The 17,419-nt window shown below is 37.2% G+C and overlaps 1 protein-coding gene and 1 non-coding gene across 2 annotated transcripts in view; both read right to left on the bottom strand.

Annotated features, from left to right (window-relative positions):
* Positions 1 to 10,726: 10,726 nt before the first annotated feature.
* Positions 10,727 to 17,419, bottom strand: part of Smp_164180 (putative par domain protein) — a gene marked incomplete at both ends in the record, with an annotated part of 17,576 nt that continues 10,883 nt past the window's right edge. Inside the window, 3 exons of the mRNA XM_018794567.1 lie at positions 10,727 to 10,953; positions 11,287 to 11,977; positions 12,116 to 12,304. Of these exons, the coding sequence (XP_018648967.1) occupies positions 10,727 to 10,953; positions 11,287 to 11,977; positions 12,116 to 12,304 (1,107 nt within the window). The remainder of the gene's footprint in view (positions 10,954 to 11,286; positions 11,978 to 12,115; positions 12,305 to 17,419) is intronic.
* Smp_tRNA_01437_Pseudo_TTG.1.1 lies at positions 16,922 to 16,994 on the bottom strand. Its single transcript has one exon. It is a non-coding gene (tRNA).

Below are 17,419 nucleotides of genomic sequence, written 5' to 3'. Positions count from 1 at the left end.
TCAAATTTATGTTTTCTTTTTGTTTTTATTCTATTCCTCTTCTTTTTTTTTTTTTAAAAAAACGTATACTCTAGTCATTATCTCTATAAATGATCCAAATTCATTTTTTTTTAAAAAAAAAGAAAGTACATCTATATCATTTCAATATATAGTAAATGGTATAACTAGTGAATGTTATTCTTTTCTTTTTGTTGACGGGGATACATCTTCTAATTCTTAGAATAATCAATTGTAATTTATTCTTGTAATCAATATATTACAAGTTACTGTAGTTCATGATGTGTTTTTTTTTTATTGCTATCGTAGTATTTCTTACATCAGTGTATGTGTGTATTGATGATGTGTGATGAATTTCTTCTAGTCTTTCCTTATTTCCCCCCCCCTTCCATTTCTCTTGCGTTTGTGTGTTTATATACGTACACTCTTACGTGATGGTGTGTGTATACCTCATCGTATTCATATGTTTATTTGTTTGTGTGTCTATCTTACTTACTCTGCATTTATCCCTTGGTTTTTTTTTAATGTTTATTTACTGTTCTACTGATCTACCGTTGTTTTGTTTGTTTGTTTTTGTTTGTGTTTCTCATCTCAAAAATATTTTTCTTCATTGTTATCGATCTTGTGTTGTCCAAGTAAAAAAAAATCACGATTTTTCTCCTATTTCTTTTTTCTTTGCCTCTATAATTTCTTTTTTTTCTGTGGGTTTATGTCCTGGTTCTTTTTTTTTTTTCTTTTTGGTCTGAATGTTGTTTTTTTTTATTGTGATTATAAATATTAAAAGTATGATATTGTATGTGTGTGTGTGTGTAATTCAAAATAACTCTCTATCTGTCTGTCTATCTATCTTTCTAATGTGTGTTTATGAAGTTCTCTGTATCCATGCCTCAATGCATATACTTGTATTTGTTTACTATACTCAATATCATTATTATTATTACTAAATGATAATATTAAATGATCTTCAGGTTTTATTTATTTTTTTTGTTCAACTATTATTTATCTTATCCCAATTATCTGTATTGATTAATAATAATAATAATATGAACTTTAAATTCAATTCGTATTGTTTGTTTGAATCTTCCCATCGATTCAGGTACATCCAACTGACGAGTCCCAAATAGGACGAAACGCGCGTCAAACTGGATTCCACTGCTAGCCACTATCCATCTCTGCTTACTAATATCAGCTTTATATTACATATTCATGTTTTTTTCACACAGGAAGGTTGACTACTGACTCCGTTTTTTTTAACCAGAAAAAAAGAACACTTATTTCATTTTGAAAAGTTGCGCATTTTCGTCCAAATTGAATGTATTGTTTGTTAAATTAAATAACTTACTTAAGTTTATTATCCCTCTTGATGCGTATGGTCGCTGACCAAGGATTTCGGAGCAACTATATCCTTTCTAGTCGTCGCCTTGCACTATTGATGTCCTTTTGTCTGTCTCTTTTCACTTTACCATGAGGATTCCGAGTTAGGCTTTGTTTGGTCAGCCCTGATGGGTTTGGTGCCTAACGAAATCTCAGCACGGATTTATAAAGCTCATTTAGCTTTTGTCACTTTTCGTCACTTATAGTGAAGTTGAGATATCCGTCCATGAATTAAGGAACGAGCATACTGCACAGCAGTTTGCTCTGTTCTACTTTACGGCTGCGAAACGTGGCCATTAAAAGTAGAAGATACTCGCAAGTTACTAGTATTTGAGCACAGATGTCTTGAAAATATTTCTCACATCTGCTGGGATCACCGGGTAAGTAATAGTGAGGTTAGATGCAGGGTATTAGAGAATAATAGTAAATCAGTTGATTAAGTTGTGAATCTTCATTGACTGAGATGGTTGGGCCACGTGTTACGTATGCCTGAACATCGATTACCACGACGCTCAATGGTGACTAGTGTTGGAGATGGTTGGAAGAAAGTTAGGGCGGCCAAACCGAAACGTGGCATCAGTGTTTGAAGTTAATAACTTCTGATCTGAGCCATGTTGGTAGATGCAGACTACTTGGTTGCGTTCTGCGTGACTACCGTAACCAATGGTTGGAGACTCTGAGTGGCATGGCAGACAATTGGTCACAATGGTGTAGGTGTATACACTCTTTGTCTTCCATTAAACTGAGATTAAAATTGCTTCATATCCTTCTTCCTGTACTATATCATTATACACAATCTTTCTTTTATATACTACTACCAGTGAAGTAACTACTTCCATGAATTCGGTGTTCATCTTGTTGTGCTAATGAGGTATGGCAACTTGGACTGATGTATATATTTGCTTGGTCTTACGTTGTAGCTGACCGACTGACTTGTCTTATGATGCAGTTTTATGGTTTCCTTAAAGCGTCTCATCCACCTCAATGTCTTTTCTTGACTACCACAATGAGCAGCTCGTCTTCTCTTCCATAGTAGATCGTTGGTGATAATCTTTAATATGTTGCGTAGGCATTTGTTTCTAAATCCCGGTACGTTTTTGGTGATATTGATTGTAAGGATGGCTCGTTAGCAAACTCAAGAAGCCCAGAAAGAGCTGAAAACATTCCATCCAGTCACCGCTGGAGGAACACTCTAGAATGTCAACGTGCAGCTTCCCTATTGGATGAATAAGAAGGATCCCCTATGTGCCTATTGGCTGTCCGAAATGATGATTTACTTTCAGCCAAAAACTATAGATACATGAGATTTTTTGTACTACATTTGACATTGTGTTGGAAATAGCATTCCTACTTACTAGTTTTCTGTCTTCACTTGCGACGTTGCGGGTTCGATCGTTCAAGTAGTCTAGTAGTACGCCGCATAGCAAGAATCTAAGCTCTAGATATAACAACTGGCGATGGGGTTAATTTATCAAAATGTCTACCTTTGATCGACTTGAAACTTTTCTAGAGCGCCACGAAAAACGTTTGAAACAGCTTCAGATGCGTATTCTTGAAACACTGACCCAGCAAATGAACCTCAACAAAAATGAACTTACAGATGGTTCTTCTAAGTCTTATGCTGATTATATCATCGATTCCATTCATGAATTTCGTTTTGATGGTTTAACTGGCGTAACATTCGAATCCTGGTACAAGAAATATGAAGATGTATTTAACGTAGACCTAGAAACGTTTGATGATGCTGCCAAGGTCAGAGTACTGCTACGAAGGCTGGAGACTATTGAACATGAACGATACACCAATTTCATTTTGCCGACGCACGCAAGAGACCTTTCATTCGAAGCAACAGTTAATGTTTTGTCGCAAATCTTCGGTGAACAGTCTTCCTTATTTAATATACGGTGTTAGTGCCTGAATATAGTAAAAGCTGGCAACGGTGACTGGGTGCAACATGCCAGCATAGTAAATCGCGAATGTGAGCGTTTTAAATTGTCAGCAATGACAGGAAATCAATTCAAAAGTCTTGTTTTTCTGTGCAGCTTACAGTCTCCAGAAGATGCTGACATTAGAACCAGGATTTTGAGTAAAACTGGACAGTGTTCAAATATCACCATTCAAAAGGTGACTACTGAGCGTCAGCGTTTGGTGAACTTGAAACATGACGCCTCAATGGTAAAAAAAATAATGGTCGACTTCCTCGTGTACAGACAGTAAGTGGTAAGAAAGATTCCTATATGTAAAAGCAGAACACAACCAATAGGAATCCTCCATCCGCATGTTGGTTTTGCGGAGAGTTGCATTACAAAAGGTTCTGCCCATCCAGAAACTACCGGTGCACTAAATATCAGCCCAAATGACGCAAAGAAACATGTAAGAAGAAGATGCACCGTCGTGCACCACGTGTTCATTACCGGAGACATAAACATTACTCATCAACTAATAGACTAATGGCGGCACATACTAGAACAGAACATAACTGAAGGAAATATGTGACTTTAGAGATTAATGGACGCCATGCCCGTCTGCAGCTCGACACTACTTCAGACATTTCACTCATCAGCCGAAAAACATGGAGTCATATTGGCAAACCCTTGGCGCTCCCAACAACTCAGTTAGCCCATAGTGAATCTGGAGGGAAGTTAAATATTTTTGCTGCCCAGTTAAAAAAGGTAATGTACAGAAGAATGCCAAAGTATATCTCACAGAAAGTCCAGGACTAGATTTGCTTGGTCTTGACTTAATAGAAATGCCACAGCTGGCTAACCAGCCAATTAATCATATATGTAGTCGGGTGAGATCTGACGTACCCACTGAGCGAAACCTGAGAAATATGGTCCTCCAGAAACATAGTCAAGTGTTCACAGAAGAACTGGGGGAATGCAGGAAGGTGAAACATTACTAACCGTAAAGCCGGGAGCCAGACCAGTGTTAAGACGTAAACGTCCTGTAACCTACTCAGCTCTACCAATTGTTGAGCAAGAATTAGAGAGACTACAAAGAAGCGGAACCATGGAACCAGTAAATTTTTCTGATTGGGCAGCACCAATAGTGATCGTTAAGAAACTTAACGGAAGCATCCGGCTATGTGCAGATTATTCGACAGGACTAAACGATGCACTTGAGGCACATCAGTCTCCATTACCAGTGTCGGAAGACTTATTTGCGAAACTGAATGGGGGAAAGTATTTTGCAAAATTGCATTTATCAGAAGCTTATTTACATATTCCAGTTGCTGAAGAGTGCAAGCATTATTTAACGATAAACACGCATAAAGGTTTGTTCCGATATAACAGACTTCCCTTTGGAGTAAAGACAGCACTTTCAGTCTTCCAACAAGTTATGGACACCATGTTACAGGCGATTCCTGGTACTGCTGCTTATTTGGATGATATACTTATTACGGGTACAGATTACGCGGACGTAGACAAAAAGCTGGATATGGTCCTGAAAAGGATAGCAGATTATGGGTTCAGATCGCGTGCTGAAAAATGCAATTTCTACATGGAGCAGGTACATTATTTGGGATTTATAATTGACAAGGACGGAAGGAAACCTGACCCAGAAAACGTTAACGCGATTAAGACAACGCCTTCACCAACTGATGTAACAACTCTGCGTTCCTTCTTGGGAATGATTAGTCATTATGGTGTTTTTCACCCGGATCTGCATCGTTGGCGGGCACCGTTGAATAATTTACGAAAGAAGGATACCAAATGTGTCTGGTCAATAGAATGTCCGGATGCATTTTCAAAATTGAAAAAGCTGCTCTCATCAAACCTACTACTTGCACACTATGATCCAGCACTCCTTATTGTACATGCAGCAGACACATCAAACTATGGAATAGGAGCAGTGATCTCACACATCTACCCTGATCTGTCTGAGAAAGCCATTTCCCACGCGACCAGATCACTGACAATGACAGAAAGGAATTACAGTCAGATAGAGAAAGAGGCACTAGCCATTATCTTTGCGGTTAGAAAGTTCCACAAGATGCTGTTTGGCGAGCAGTTTACGTTATTATCAGACCACAAACCGTTACCGACAGTCTTTGGGTCCAAGAAATGTATTCCTGTCTATACAGCAAACCGCTTACAGAGATGGGCAACAACGCTTCTGGGGTATGATTTCAAGACTAGGTACCACCCTACGACGGATTTCGGACAAGCTGATGCCCTCTCAAGGTTGATTGAATCCCATGCAAAACAAGAAGAAGACGTGCTTGTTGCCACCGTAGAAGCTGAATTTGACGCTGTGTTAGCAGACACGATCGCTGGCCTGCCGATTACATTTGAAAATACTAAAGAAGCAAGCAAAGAAGATATTATCTCGAAGACTATCCGCCGTCTTCTACTCAATAAGTGGCGTTCAAGATGACTCCAAGGAGCGATTTCACAATACTTCCGTCGACGAGAATCTATCACAATTATCAATACCTGTATAATGTTTGGCTACTGCATAGTTATCTACAGCACTCTCCGACGATGAGTACTCAAACAGTCCCATACCGGGCACCCTGGAATGAGCGAAATGAAGTCACTGGCACGAAGTTATGCGTACTGGCCTTCGATGGACCAAGATATAGAACAATTGTGCCACAGCTGCGAATCATGCCAAGAAGTGGCAAAGAACCCAGCGAAGGTAAAACCACAAGGATGGCCGAAACCAGATGGGCCCTGGCAAAGATTACACGCTGATTTCGCCGGCTCGATACAAGGCAGGAACTTTCTAGTTATTGTGGACGCCTACACAAAGTGGCCGGAAGTATAAGAAATGAAAAATACAACGTCAGAGAACACAATTTTCAAATTATCAGGTCTATTCTCTTGTTTCGGCGTCCCAGAAATCTTAGTAACAGACAATGGCACCCAATTTCTGTTGTCAACTTTCAAACGCTTTTGCAGTGAAAATGGTATACGACACCTTCAGTCTTCTCCATACTATCCCCAATCAAACAGACAAGCTGATAGGTTTGTGGATACGATTAAAAGAGCTTTGGTTAAGGGGGAAAGAGAGGGTAATCCGGTACAGGTGGTCAGGAGATTCCTAATGACCTACAGAGTCACGCCTAACCCGGTGGTGCCAGAAGGAATTCACCAGCAGAATTTATGTTTGGGAGGAAAATCCGGACAATATTTGACAGAATACTACCACCCAAGAAAACCTGTACACGAGTATCGAACGGGCACCCGCAGCTTGAAGGTAGGTGAGAAAGTGTTTATAAAGTGGTATCAAGGTGGTCGAAATGGAAACGAGGGGTCATAGAACGGCGTATTGGGAAGGTACTTGATTTAGTCCGCAGTGACGGAATATGTATCAGACATATTGATCAGATTAGAAAGGATCACAGGACAGCGACAGTAGATACATGACGACCGTTCCAATTACCGGTGGATTCAGCGCAGAAAAGAAGGTCACAACCAACGATTTGAAAGTGAAATTGCACAGCCGATAAGAGTGCTGAACAGAAAAAGGAGAGCGGCAACAATGTTTCAAGTAGATCCAAAAAAAGTCATATGTAACGGACTTCAAATGGGGGAGGTGTAAGGATGGCTCGTTAGCAAACTCAAGAAGCCCAGAAAGAGCTGAAAACATTCCATCCAGTCACCGCTGGAGGAACACTCTAGAATGTCAACGTGCAGCTTCCCTATTGGATGAATAAGAAGGATCCCCTATGTGCCTATTGGCTGTCCGAAATGATGATTTACTTTCAGCCAAAAACTATAGATACATGAGATTTTTTGTACTACATTTGACATTGTGTTGGAAATAGCATTCCTACTTACTAGTTTTCTGTCTTCACTTGCGACGTTGCGGGTTCGATCGTTCAAGTAGTCTAGTAGTACGCCGCATAGCAAGAATCTAAGCTCTAGATATAACATTGATGGTAGTTTTTAAAGTTTCGGCCTCGTAGTTTTTTTAATGTTAGTGTTGAAAATCCTAACTTTGGTATTTGCTGACAGTCGTTTTTAGTTCTATGTGTGGGAATCCTGCCCTCACTTCCTCAATTCATGCCTTAAGTTCATCAGATCCCCCTCATTTGTCAATGATACCTCCCAATTGCGTGATATCGAGATCAAGTGTGGTTCGGTTGGTGATGACTCCATTGTACTCCAGAATTTTGCTTTTCCTTTTGTGAATGTTAAGGCATAGTCTTGAGGAAGCCGCCTCTACACTCACTTTATCCGCACCTATCTAGTATACAGTAGGTCCGTGTCATCTAAAATGTCCACTGCAGTCCGTGCTTCTGTTATGTGGAAGTCTTCATAATCCAGTCAACCACTGGAAGAAAAGAAGTTGAGAACAGTCACCTTTGTCTAGCACCAATCTTCATCTGAAATTGATCTGTGGGATTCCTCACACTCACAACCTCGCAACTCAGTCCGTCGTAGGAACTGCGTACGATGACGATTTTCTCGGATACTCATAATGTCAAAGAGTGTTTTGTAGCTGCCCTTTATCTATCTCCAGTTAGATCATATGATAATCGTTGTCGTGGTATACATGCAATCGACCCTCGTATATAGTTATCAATTTAATTCGCGTTAGAGAATAACGGAATAAAATTATACAAATACGAGAACAGAGTTTAGATTCGTATATTTCGTACACTCATTGATCCAGATAGACAATCAAAGAAACGAAATGGAGAATGTCGTTATGAAAATGCAAAACGAACCGACGCTCAACGGAGACGGAGTGTGAGCCAATTCGATTTAACCAAGCGTAAATCAATATCTATAGTCAGACCAAAATTAAGTTACAGACACGTAATGAATAGGGCAAGCAATTAACATACATACGATCATATAAAAAGTCGGGGTTAATAAACGAATAATCAACGAGGTCAAAATTTGGCTTAAGAATGAATTAATTGGCCTATCGAGAAGCTAGAACGACCTATATGGGCTTGACATATTACCAACCATTACAGTTTCGCAAAGTGGTCCACGCTGCCGCATGCCTTCTCATAGTCAAGTAAGTTGACATGTGCTGGTGAATCTTATTCCATGGGTTGTTCAACCATGATTCACAATGTCGTTATGTAGTTGGTACACTAACTACCCTTACTATAGCTGATCTAGAAGTTGAATGTCTACTGAATCTTTCATTTGTCATAGCAGCACTGTTAAAAACAGTCTGGTACTGACAGTAGCGTGATCCTTCTCTCAGCTAAGATCTCCTTGTGATATCCTGATTAGGTATCCTTCCTTATAGTCCGTTAGAACTTGATCTTTATCCCAAATTTTCATGAAGAGGACGGAGCGTCTTTGAAGTTACCTCTATTTGGCTTCAGTGCTTCAGCTGGTCTGCTGTGTTATCATGATAACTTGTTATTCCTGGTTTTTCCAATGGACTTTCAATTAACAATGTAAAAGGAAATTGTAACTGGATCGCCACCTACTTTTGTTCTAAGCCATATCTGATAACTTTTCAAGGTACTGAGTTCCAAGATGTTCAAGACCATGATAAGGGAGTCACTATAGACTGACATGTGCCAGTCCCATACAGTTTTCTTTCATACCAAAGAGCCATGTTATAAACTTCTCTCAGATGTCATGGTATTCCGGAAGGTAAGGAGAGTGTTATGTCGTGTGCCCTGTCAACTATCACGTGACTAAATCTCCAATTAGAACACTGACCTGCATGACCTTGAGGCTGTGTTAAACCAATGGTGCGTTAACCAGTACGAGTAGCCTAGAGTCAACTTTTAGTCCTTATTGGTTCTTCTTACCCTGCCTGTTAAGTCCAGAACACAATCTCAGCTTCCATTGTATGAATAATTTATTTCAGACATACGCAGTTGATATACAAGTAAGTCATAAAATAGAAAACACAAGCCAAAAGTGACTGCGAGTGTGAAGGACTGTAACTAATAAATCGGGAATAGGTTAAGAATGTTTAATCGTATAATAGTTAGTAGTCAGTACGTCAAATGGAAGCTTATAATAAAGGGAATACATATAATATAGTTACTTATTAGTTATCCAATAAGAATATATGTAACAACAATCCATAAATAATTCCTAGTAGTTGCCATTTATTTATTCTTCGTTAGGATACAACAGAGAGTTCGTTTCTCCTCTGAAAATATTTCCATATGACCTAGTATTTGAAACCTCTGACTAATTAACTTCAGGTGATAGATGCGGTTCGCATAAATGGGCTGCTGTAAAGCGAATGCGCAACGCTTAAACCGAATTGATGGATACTGAGGATACACCAAAGGAAGTTGGAAAAACCTTGTTTCAAAACGATAGTGCACATGGTCTGTAGGATCCTTAGGGAACGAAAAGCGTCCGAAACTAACATAGTTATCGGGCATCCTGAGACCCGCTTTAGTTTTGCCAATCGGATAGTATTATAACCCTTCGTAGACTAAGACATACTTGGAAAATGAATTACATTATCATTTTATTTTAAATCTTTGTCAGAATTCTTAGTAGCCCTAGTGGATAAATTTGCAAAATGTTTATAAACTGAATCTTTATATCACCTTTAGTTGCCTACTATGGATACTAGTGATTTGACAATGAGTTCAATTTGATAAAAAAGTTCAGTTTTATGGTTTAAAACTTAAAAATTATAGAATCTAGAATAGTTTTTAATGTTTTTTTAGCTATGACTATTATTTACTTAGTATTGTTTGTTTGAATCTTCCCATCGATGTGTGTTAGGACTGCAACTGGTCAGTCTCTAATTGGCATATGTGCATACTGTGCGTATTGCCTCGATATAGCCTTAATTCACAAGGATTATAAGCAGAGATGGATAGTGGCTAGCAGTAGAATCCAGTTTGACGCGCGTTTCGTCCTATTTGGAACTCGTCAGCTGGATGTATGCAATACGCACAGTATGCACATATGCCAATTAGAGACTGACCAGTTGCAGTCCTAACACATCGATGGGGAGATTCAAACAAACAATACTAAGTAAGTTTCAATATCACCCCATTGCACAAGCAAGTGGCTATCAGGACTCAGTGGCCAAGTGGATAACGCGATGGCGTTTGAAGCGAAGGTACTAGGTTCGAGTCCCAGAGTGAACATCAACTCTGAGATGCAGGCACATCCAACTGACGAGTCCCAAATAGGACGAAACGCGCGTCTTGGATTTCACTGCTAGCCACTATCCACTATCCATCTCTGCTTATTAATAATTCTATATCCTATTAAGATATTCAATATCTCTTAATGATTGATGAAGAAACTATTCAAAACAAAAAAAATATTTTTTTTATTTTTGATAAGAAAAAAAGAAAAAAATTTTTGGGTATATACACATTTGAGTTTGTTTTTGTTTTTTTTATTCTAAAAAGAAAAAAATTAAAAAAAACTGAAGCATTTAGTTACTAAGTAAGTTTTTCTTTATTTTTTTCAGCTTTTAAATGTAAAATTTCTTGTTTTAATAAATCAATTTCTTCAATTAATTTTAAATTAACTTTTTCTAAATTATCAGCATATTTTTTTAAACTTAATTCTTTAGTTTTTCTAGCTCTACGTGAACGTCTTGCTGCTTCATTATTTTTAACTCTTTTCTCCCAGTAAGCTTTATCTTTTACTTCAGATGGTGTCATTTCTGGAAAACGTCTCATACGTGGATTACAATCAGTGTGTATAATATTTGTTGAATCATTATTATTATTAGCAGTACTGTTATTATTATTATTATTATTATTATTGGCATCGATTAATTCAGAATAACTAGAATAACAACTAGGTGTTGATGAAATAGATCTGACTGATTGTGCCGTTGTTGTTGTCGTCGTTGTTGTTGTTGTTGGGAGTAAAACAACAGATTTGTCATGTTTGCAAAGAGTTTCCAAAGATTTTGTTGTAGATAATGCCTTGTCAACTGTTGTCGTTTTATTATTGTCATTAATATTTTCAATTTGATTTAATGGTGAAGCACTTTGTGATCTACGTGATTTTATTTTAACAATTGGTTTACGTCTGGAATTATTCCCATTTGTTGTAGGAATAAAAATCATTGGTGTTGGTGAATGAGGCGGTGTAATTGATGTAGTTTTCTGTTCAGTATGTTCTATAGATTTAGAATCATTATCCTTTTCTGATTTATCAATAGTATTCACCAGTAATAAAGGATCAATAAGTTTGGATGATTTCAATAAAATTTCTGTAGAAATTGATGGAACTGTATTACCAAATGCTTTAAATGGTCTGCGACTAGATGTTGATCTTGGACGTTTCTGATCAGATTCATTTGTTTGTATTAAGTCTTGAATATCTCCAATCCAGTTATTCTGACATAATTCTATCCCATTTATATTATTTGTAGATGAGGATGTGATACTTTCTGACTGTTGAATAATTTCAACTTGACGATTCGTTTGAGTGTCTTGATTTGATTGATTGAGTTTTTCTGATTTTTTTGTTGTCTTCGTAGTTGTAGACGATGCTGTCTTTGTTTGTGTATGTGTTCTACTTGATTTTCGTCTACAAGGAATCTTAGAATTTTCATTATCCAACTTTTTTTCAGTCAATTCACTTGATTTTACTGTTGTGAATGATTTCAAAGTTAAATCTAACGGTTTATCATCATCTTGATCATGATTGATCAAATTGTCAGCATTTATATTTGTCTGTGGGTAAGTAGGCGATAACAATGATACATTGTCTAATTGACGTCCAAGTGGGAAACATGATGAAGCTCTTACTTTTGTCGCTATTTGTGGAAAACAAGACATTAATAATGATGATGGTGATGATGATGAAGTTACTATTTGTGAAGATGATATTGAATGTGATAAATCTGAGGTTAAATTTAAAATGGATGGACTTGCCGACATAGATAAAGCAGTGATAATTGGTGATACCCAGTTTAGATTTAAATTGTAAGGTATTGTCATTATTGAAGATGTAACCGGTGTGTATGATTCATTGTCCAATACGTTGACATCATCTGGTATCTGTAAGAATACGTATATACAACCAAAATCAAGATTAATCGTTTGTAAATAAATAATCATTTGGAACAACTCGTAAACATGTGACTTGATGAAAGTGCACTGATTATATTTGATTGACATAATTTAGAAATACGACTCACATATCTCGTCACCATCTGCACAACGTGTCTAGGAGAAGAATAATTTTCAGAAGACTTTTACATTACATCTTCATTGTCGCTTATTGTAATACTGTTGATTGATACAATGATTCATCTACCATCTATACTTCCATACTCTAACTGGCCTTAATCCATACAATTTCTTTTTGTTAGTTAGTGATGTTATATAGTTGCAAACGCTTTTGTAGAGTGAAACGGAAATCAAACCTTCTACCAATCACTAAGATACTGCGATACATACCAGTGATTAATTGTACCTAATTATGACTTATGGAAAAGGTACACAGTTACTTTAACAATCTAAACTCATAATCTGAAACTTTTTCATCTCTAAAGTAATACAACCCTTTACAGTGATGCCAAGTGAATTTTATAGACTAATCGATCACTGAATAATTATAAAGATAAACTACTTAATCCACGTTATTCAGTAGTACTCTTAGGTAAAGTATCAATGTTCATTAATAAAAAAACAAAGACATTATTACTTGTTCAAATGACTCGAGGCAACATTTCTGTCTTCATTTAACCGATAACATAGAAACAGAATCTATTTTTTTCAATTACAATGTTGTGTTTATTATTAAATCATTGAAACGTATCAATCATGTTGAACATGTTACCAACAATTTTTAAAACATGATTGATTGCATAACGTATAAAAAGCGTTATCGGAATGCCCTGGTGCGGCTGAGGGTGAAGAGAGCTCACTCTCCCTATCGAAATGCTCTCATACGGCCACGCGTATACAGCCACTTCCACAGAATTCCTACTGCCTTCTTGTGACGCGGGTGTTGTTTACAAAATTGAGAGGACGAAAAGCGAATGTTCGGTGCTTTAACCGGGTTGGTGGACACGGAAAGTCTACCTAGGGGAGTTGGAGTTAATATACGTAACTTGGCATACAATATCAGCATAACAAAATAAGCGGTGAATAAATCGAAGTCATTCCAATTGATCCCGAATCATGTCACCAAACATCTCCAACAACTGATCATGCTTATAACTCAGATCTCAACCACGTAGTCTGGATTCACCAACATAGCTCAAATTATCAATCAATGACCTCAAGAACATGAGTTACATGATGGTCTGCGCTTACTTTATTTTTTTCCAACAAACTTCTACTTTGATCATTATTACACTTTGAATTAAGCGGTGGTTTGGTATAAGTTGCACATATTCCAGTCACAGCGATCAACAAACATTCAGTTCTGTAAATCGATTTTCCATTTTCTTCTAGTTCTCTATCTAACCAGCATAATTGACCTGATGATAGGTGAAGTTGTGATCAGTTAAGACCTGATATAAATGCTCGCCAACATATTCAGAAACACTGAAATAACAACTAGCTACTTACATTCTACAAACTTTATACAAATCAACCCACTAAATGTTAATATTCAGCTTCTTTTGAACTCACTCACTTAGTGCTTATTATGAATATACTCATGATAGTAATTCCAAAATACACATGAATTTCTTAATTTGTAGGTAAAGATAACTGAAGAAATAGTGTGGAATAGTTAATTAGTCTAAAACTATAGAGAAGTACCTATAGAGAAGTGTTACCTTATACTATGTAACTGATTTCTATTTGTGAATAAAATCACATTGAACTTATGGAGTTTTCATAAAACTACATCAGTAGATTAGGTGAAGTTGATGACGAGATGGAAGTTCAAAGAAAATTGTGTCCTTTACTCAAAATAAGTCATTTGTTAATAAATTATTGCTATCATTATTATTATTATCCCATGTGTGAATAAAACTCATCATTTAAGACCGATGAAGTTGTTACAACTAGACAGGACTCAGTAGCTGAGTGGATAACGCGATGGTGTTTGAAGCGAAAGATATTGTGTTCGAGTCTCAGAATCAGCATCAACTCTGAGATGCAGGTACATCCAGCTGACGAGTCCCTAATAAGACGAAACGCGCGTCAAACTGGATTCCACTGCTAGCCACCATCCATCATTGCTTATAATGCTTGTAAATTAAGGCAATATCGAGACAATACGCACGGTATACACATATGTCAATAAGAGACTGATCAATTGCAGTCTTAAACATCAATGGGAAGATTCAAACAAACAATACCAAGTAAATTTAAAATTCATGTTTGTTTTTTTAAAATCATTCAAAAATACTCACTACTGATTGATTATGAATTTGTGTTGTAGGTTAGTAACTGATTAAGCTGATGATAGATGACCTGATATATGTACATGAGAATATATACACTACTAACTTGGGTCAGAGAAATAACGAATCCAATGTTACAACACATTAACTGACATGTCAGTTATGCATAGTAGACATACAAACATAATCGCAATGATAAGGAATAAAATAACAGTTATGTCCCTAGCTAATCAATACTCGATACGTATACGTGTGTATGACAACGACTCATTGGATCTGAACATCAACATATACTGGTATCGATCTAAATATAAATAATTCTTATAGTATTCATTTTGTTCACTATCCAATTTGGCAATCAAAAATTAAACTTTAATAGTTGAATTCATGAGTGCTAGACCACCATGGAAAACCGGGAAGCACTGGATAACTGTTTCGTCCTAGTATGGGACTCTTCAGCAGTGCGCATCCATGATTCCACCTCTTAAGATTCGAACCCAGGACCTATCGGTTAAGTGTGAGCGTGAGAGATCGATAGGTTCTGGGTTCGAATATCAACAGGCTGGATCGTGAATGAGCACTGCTGAGGAGTCCCGTACTGGGACGAAATGTCCGTCCAGTACTCGCTTACATAAAATAGAGTTAAGTTAGTGAATTACAGTGAATTATAAGAAGTGAAAAGTTAATATTCAACTTAGAGAGAAGATTTATTTACAGCATTCTATGAAAATTTTGATCTATGTTAATGATCTACCTGTTTGTATATTTCATTGTTTTAATTCCAACCTCGTCATACAACATGGCTATAGAAATTTAATCAACTAAAAAGGAAGGTTTCGGATGTTCTGATAAATACGGTTACTCTCTTAAATAGCCAATCAAGTAATCGTCTTTTTATTGTAAGTTTTCAAAAATCTATGTTACTTTCAATAAAATGAAAGGATTTTAAGCAGTGATGGACAGTGACTAGTAGTGGAATCCAGTTTGACGCGCGTTTCGTCCTATTCGGGACTCGTCAGCTGGATGTACCTGCATCTCAGAGTTGATGTTCACTTTGGGACTCTTACCCAGTACCGTTCGCTTCAAACGCCATCGCGTTATCCACTCGGCCACCGAGTCCTGATAACCACTTGATTATGTGATGGGGTGAAGTTTAAATTCATTTTAGTATTGTTTGTTTGAATCTTCCCATCGATGTATTAGGACTGCAACTGGTCAGTCTCTAATTGGCATATGTGCCTACTGTGCGTATCGCCTTCACCCCATCGCACAAACGAGTGGCGTTTGAAGCGAAAGGTAATGGGTAAGAGTCCCAGAGTGAACATCAACTCAGATGCAGGTACATCCAGCTGAAAAGTCCCAAATAGGACGAAACGCTCGTCAAACTGGATTCCACTGCTAACCACTATTCATCTTTGCTTACCATGCTTGTGAATTAAGGCTATATCGAGACAATAACCACAGTATGCACATATGCCAATTAGAGACTGACCAGTTGCAGTCCTAATACATCGATGGGAAGATTCAAACAAACAATACTAAAATGAATTTAAATGGAAGAACTGTTCATTGAATGAACATATTTCCAGGGATGATAGAGACATTATTTAACGGAATAAAAAGAATAGTTAGGTCAACATTTTTGTATCAGTATGTTATGAATATCAGTCGGAGTGAGAGGTATGAACTGGTTCAGTGTAACATTTTAAAGTCATTATTTATTTTGTATCAATTCAGTATACATTTCGTTAAGTATAACAAATGTGCACTTTCGTTCAATGTGACAATCGTATTTCTTGTATCAATCATGGAGAACTATATTCGGTGTGTATATCTATACCCTAACTCTATGTATTTTCCCTTATATGTGGTACTAGTTTGTGTAATAATTACCGTATAAATGATTGTATTTTGGTTTAATGACTATATAACATAACCTAAAGTCAAACCAGCGACAGCACCAAAGAGATCTTTATTCCTGAAATTACGGTTCACAAGTGATATAGCGAGCAAGTTATGACGGATAATATAAGCCACAGAGCTGACAATTGAATTATTTCCCTCTTTCTTTACCCAGCCAACAGTGAATTCATAAAATAAAGATAAACTGCTCTAGTTCTTAGGCCTCTATATGTGTTTTCCAGTCCATCAGCTCTTATAGAGCAAATTATATTGGATGTACAACTAAGCATATTTCGTAATGTTATTCTTTTTGTAAGCAAAGATGGATAGTGGCAGCAGTGGAATCCAGGACGTGCGTTTCGTCCTATTTGGGACCCGTCAGCTGGATGTACCTGCATCTCAGAGTTGATGTCCACTCTGGGACTCGAACCCAGTACCTTTCGCTTCAAACGCCATCGCGTTATCCACTCGGCCAAACAATACTAAATGAATTTAAGTTGTTCTTTTTGGTTGGTTAAAAGAGAAAAGAGAACAATAGGAAGCTATTATATCGATGAAAATTTGTCTCTCAAGTTTATTTATAGAATTCATTTGAAATTGTCTCCATTTCCAAACTCCACCGTTCACACACAACAAAAACCAAATGTATGAATATCAATAAACCTACTCCTTGTGTACTGAAAAAGTTGATTCAGACTCTTTATTTATCATAATTATTCTCATCTTCAGAGATGGATAGTGGCTAGCAGTGGAATCCAGGACGCGCGTTTGAAGCGAGGGTACTAGGTCCGAGTCCCAGAATGAACATCAACTCTGAGATGCAGGTACATCCAGCTGACGAGTCCCAAATAGGATGAAACGCGTGTCAAACTGGATTCCACTGCTAGCAACTATTCATCTTTGCTGA

The sequence above is a fragment of the Schistosoma mansoni genome, chromosome 1, assembly GCF_000237925.1.
Source record: "Schistosoma mansoni strain Puerto Rico chromosome 1, complete genome".
In the NCBI taxonomy this organism is placed as follows: Eukaryota; Metazoa; Platyhelminthes; class Trematoda; order Strigeidida; family Schistosomatidae; genus Schistosoma; species Schistosoma mansoni.
This window is presented reverse-complemented; position numbering and strand designations above follow the sequence as displayed.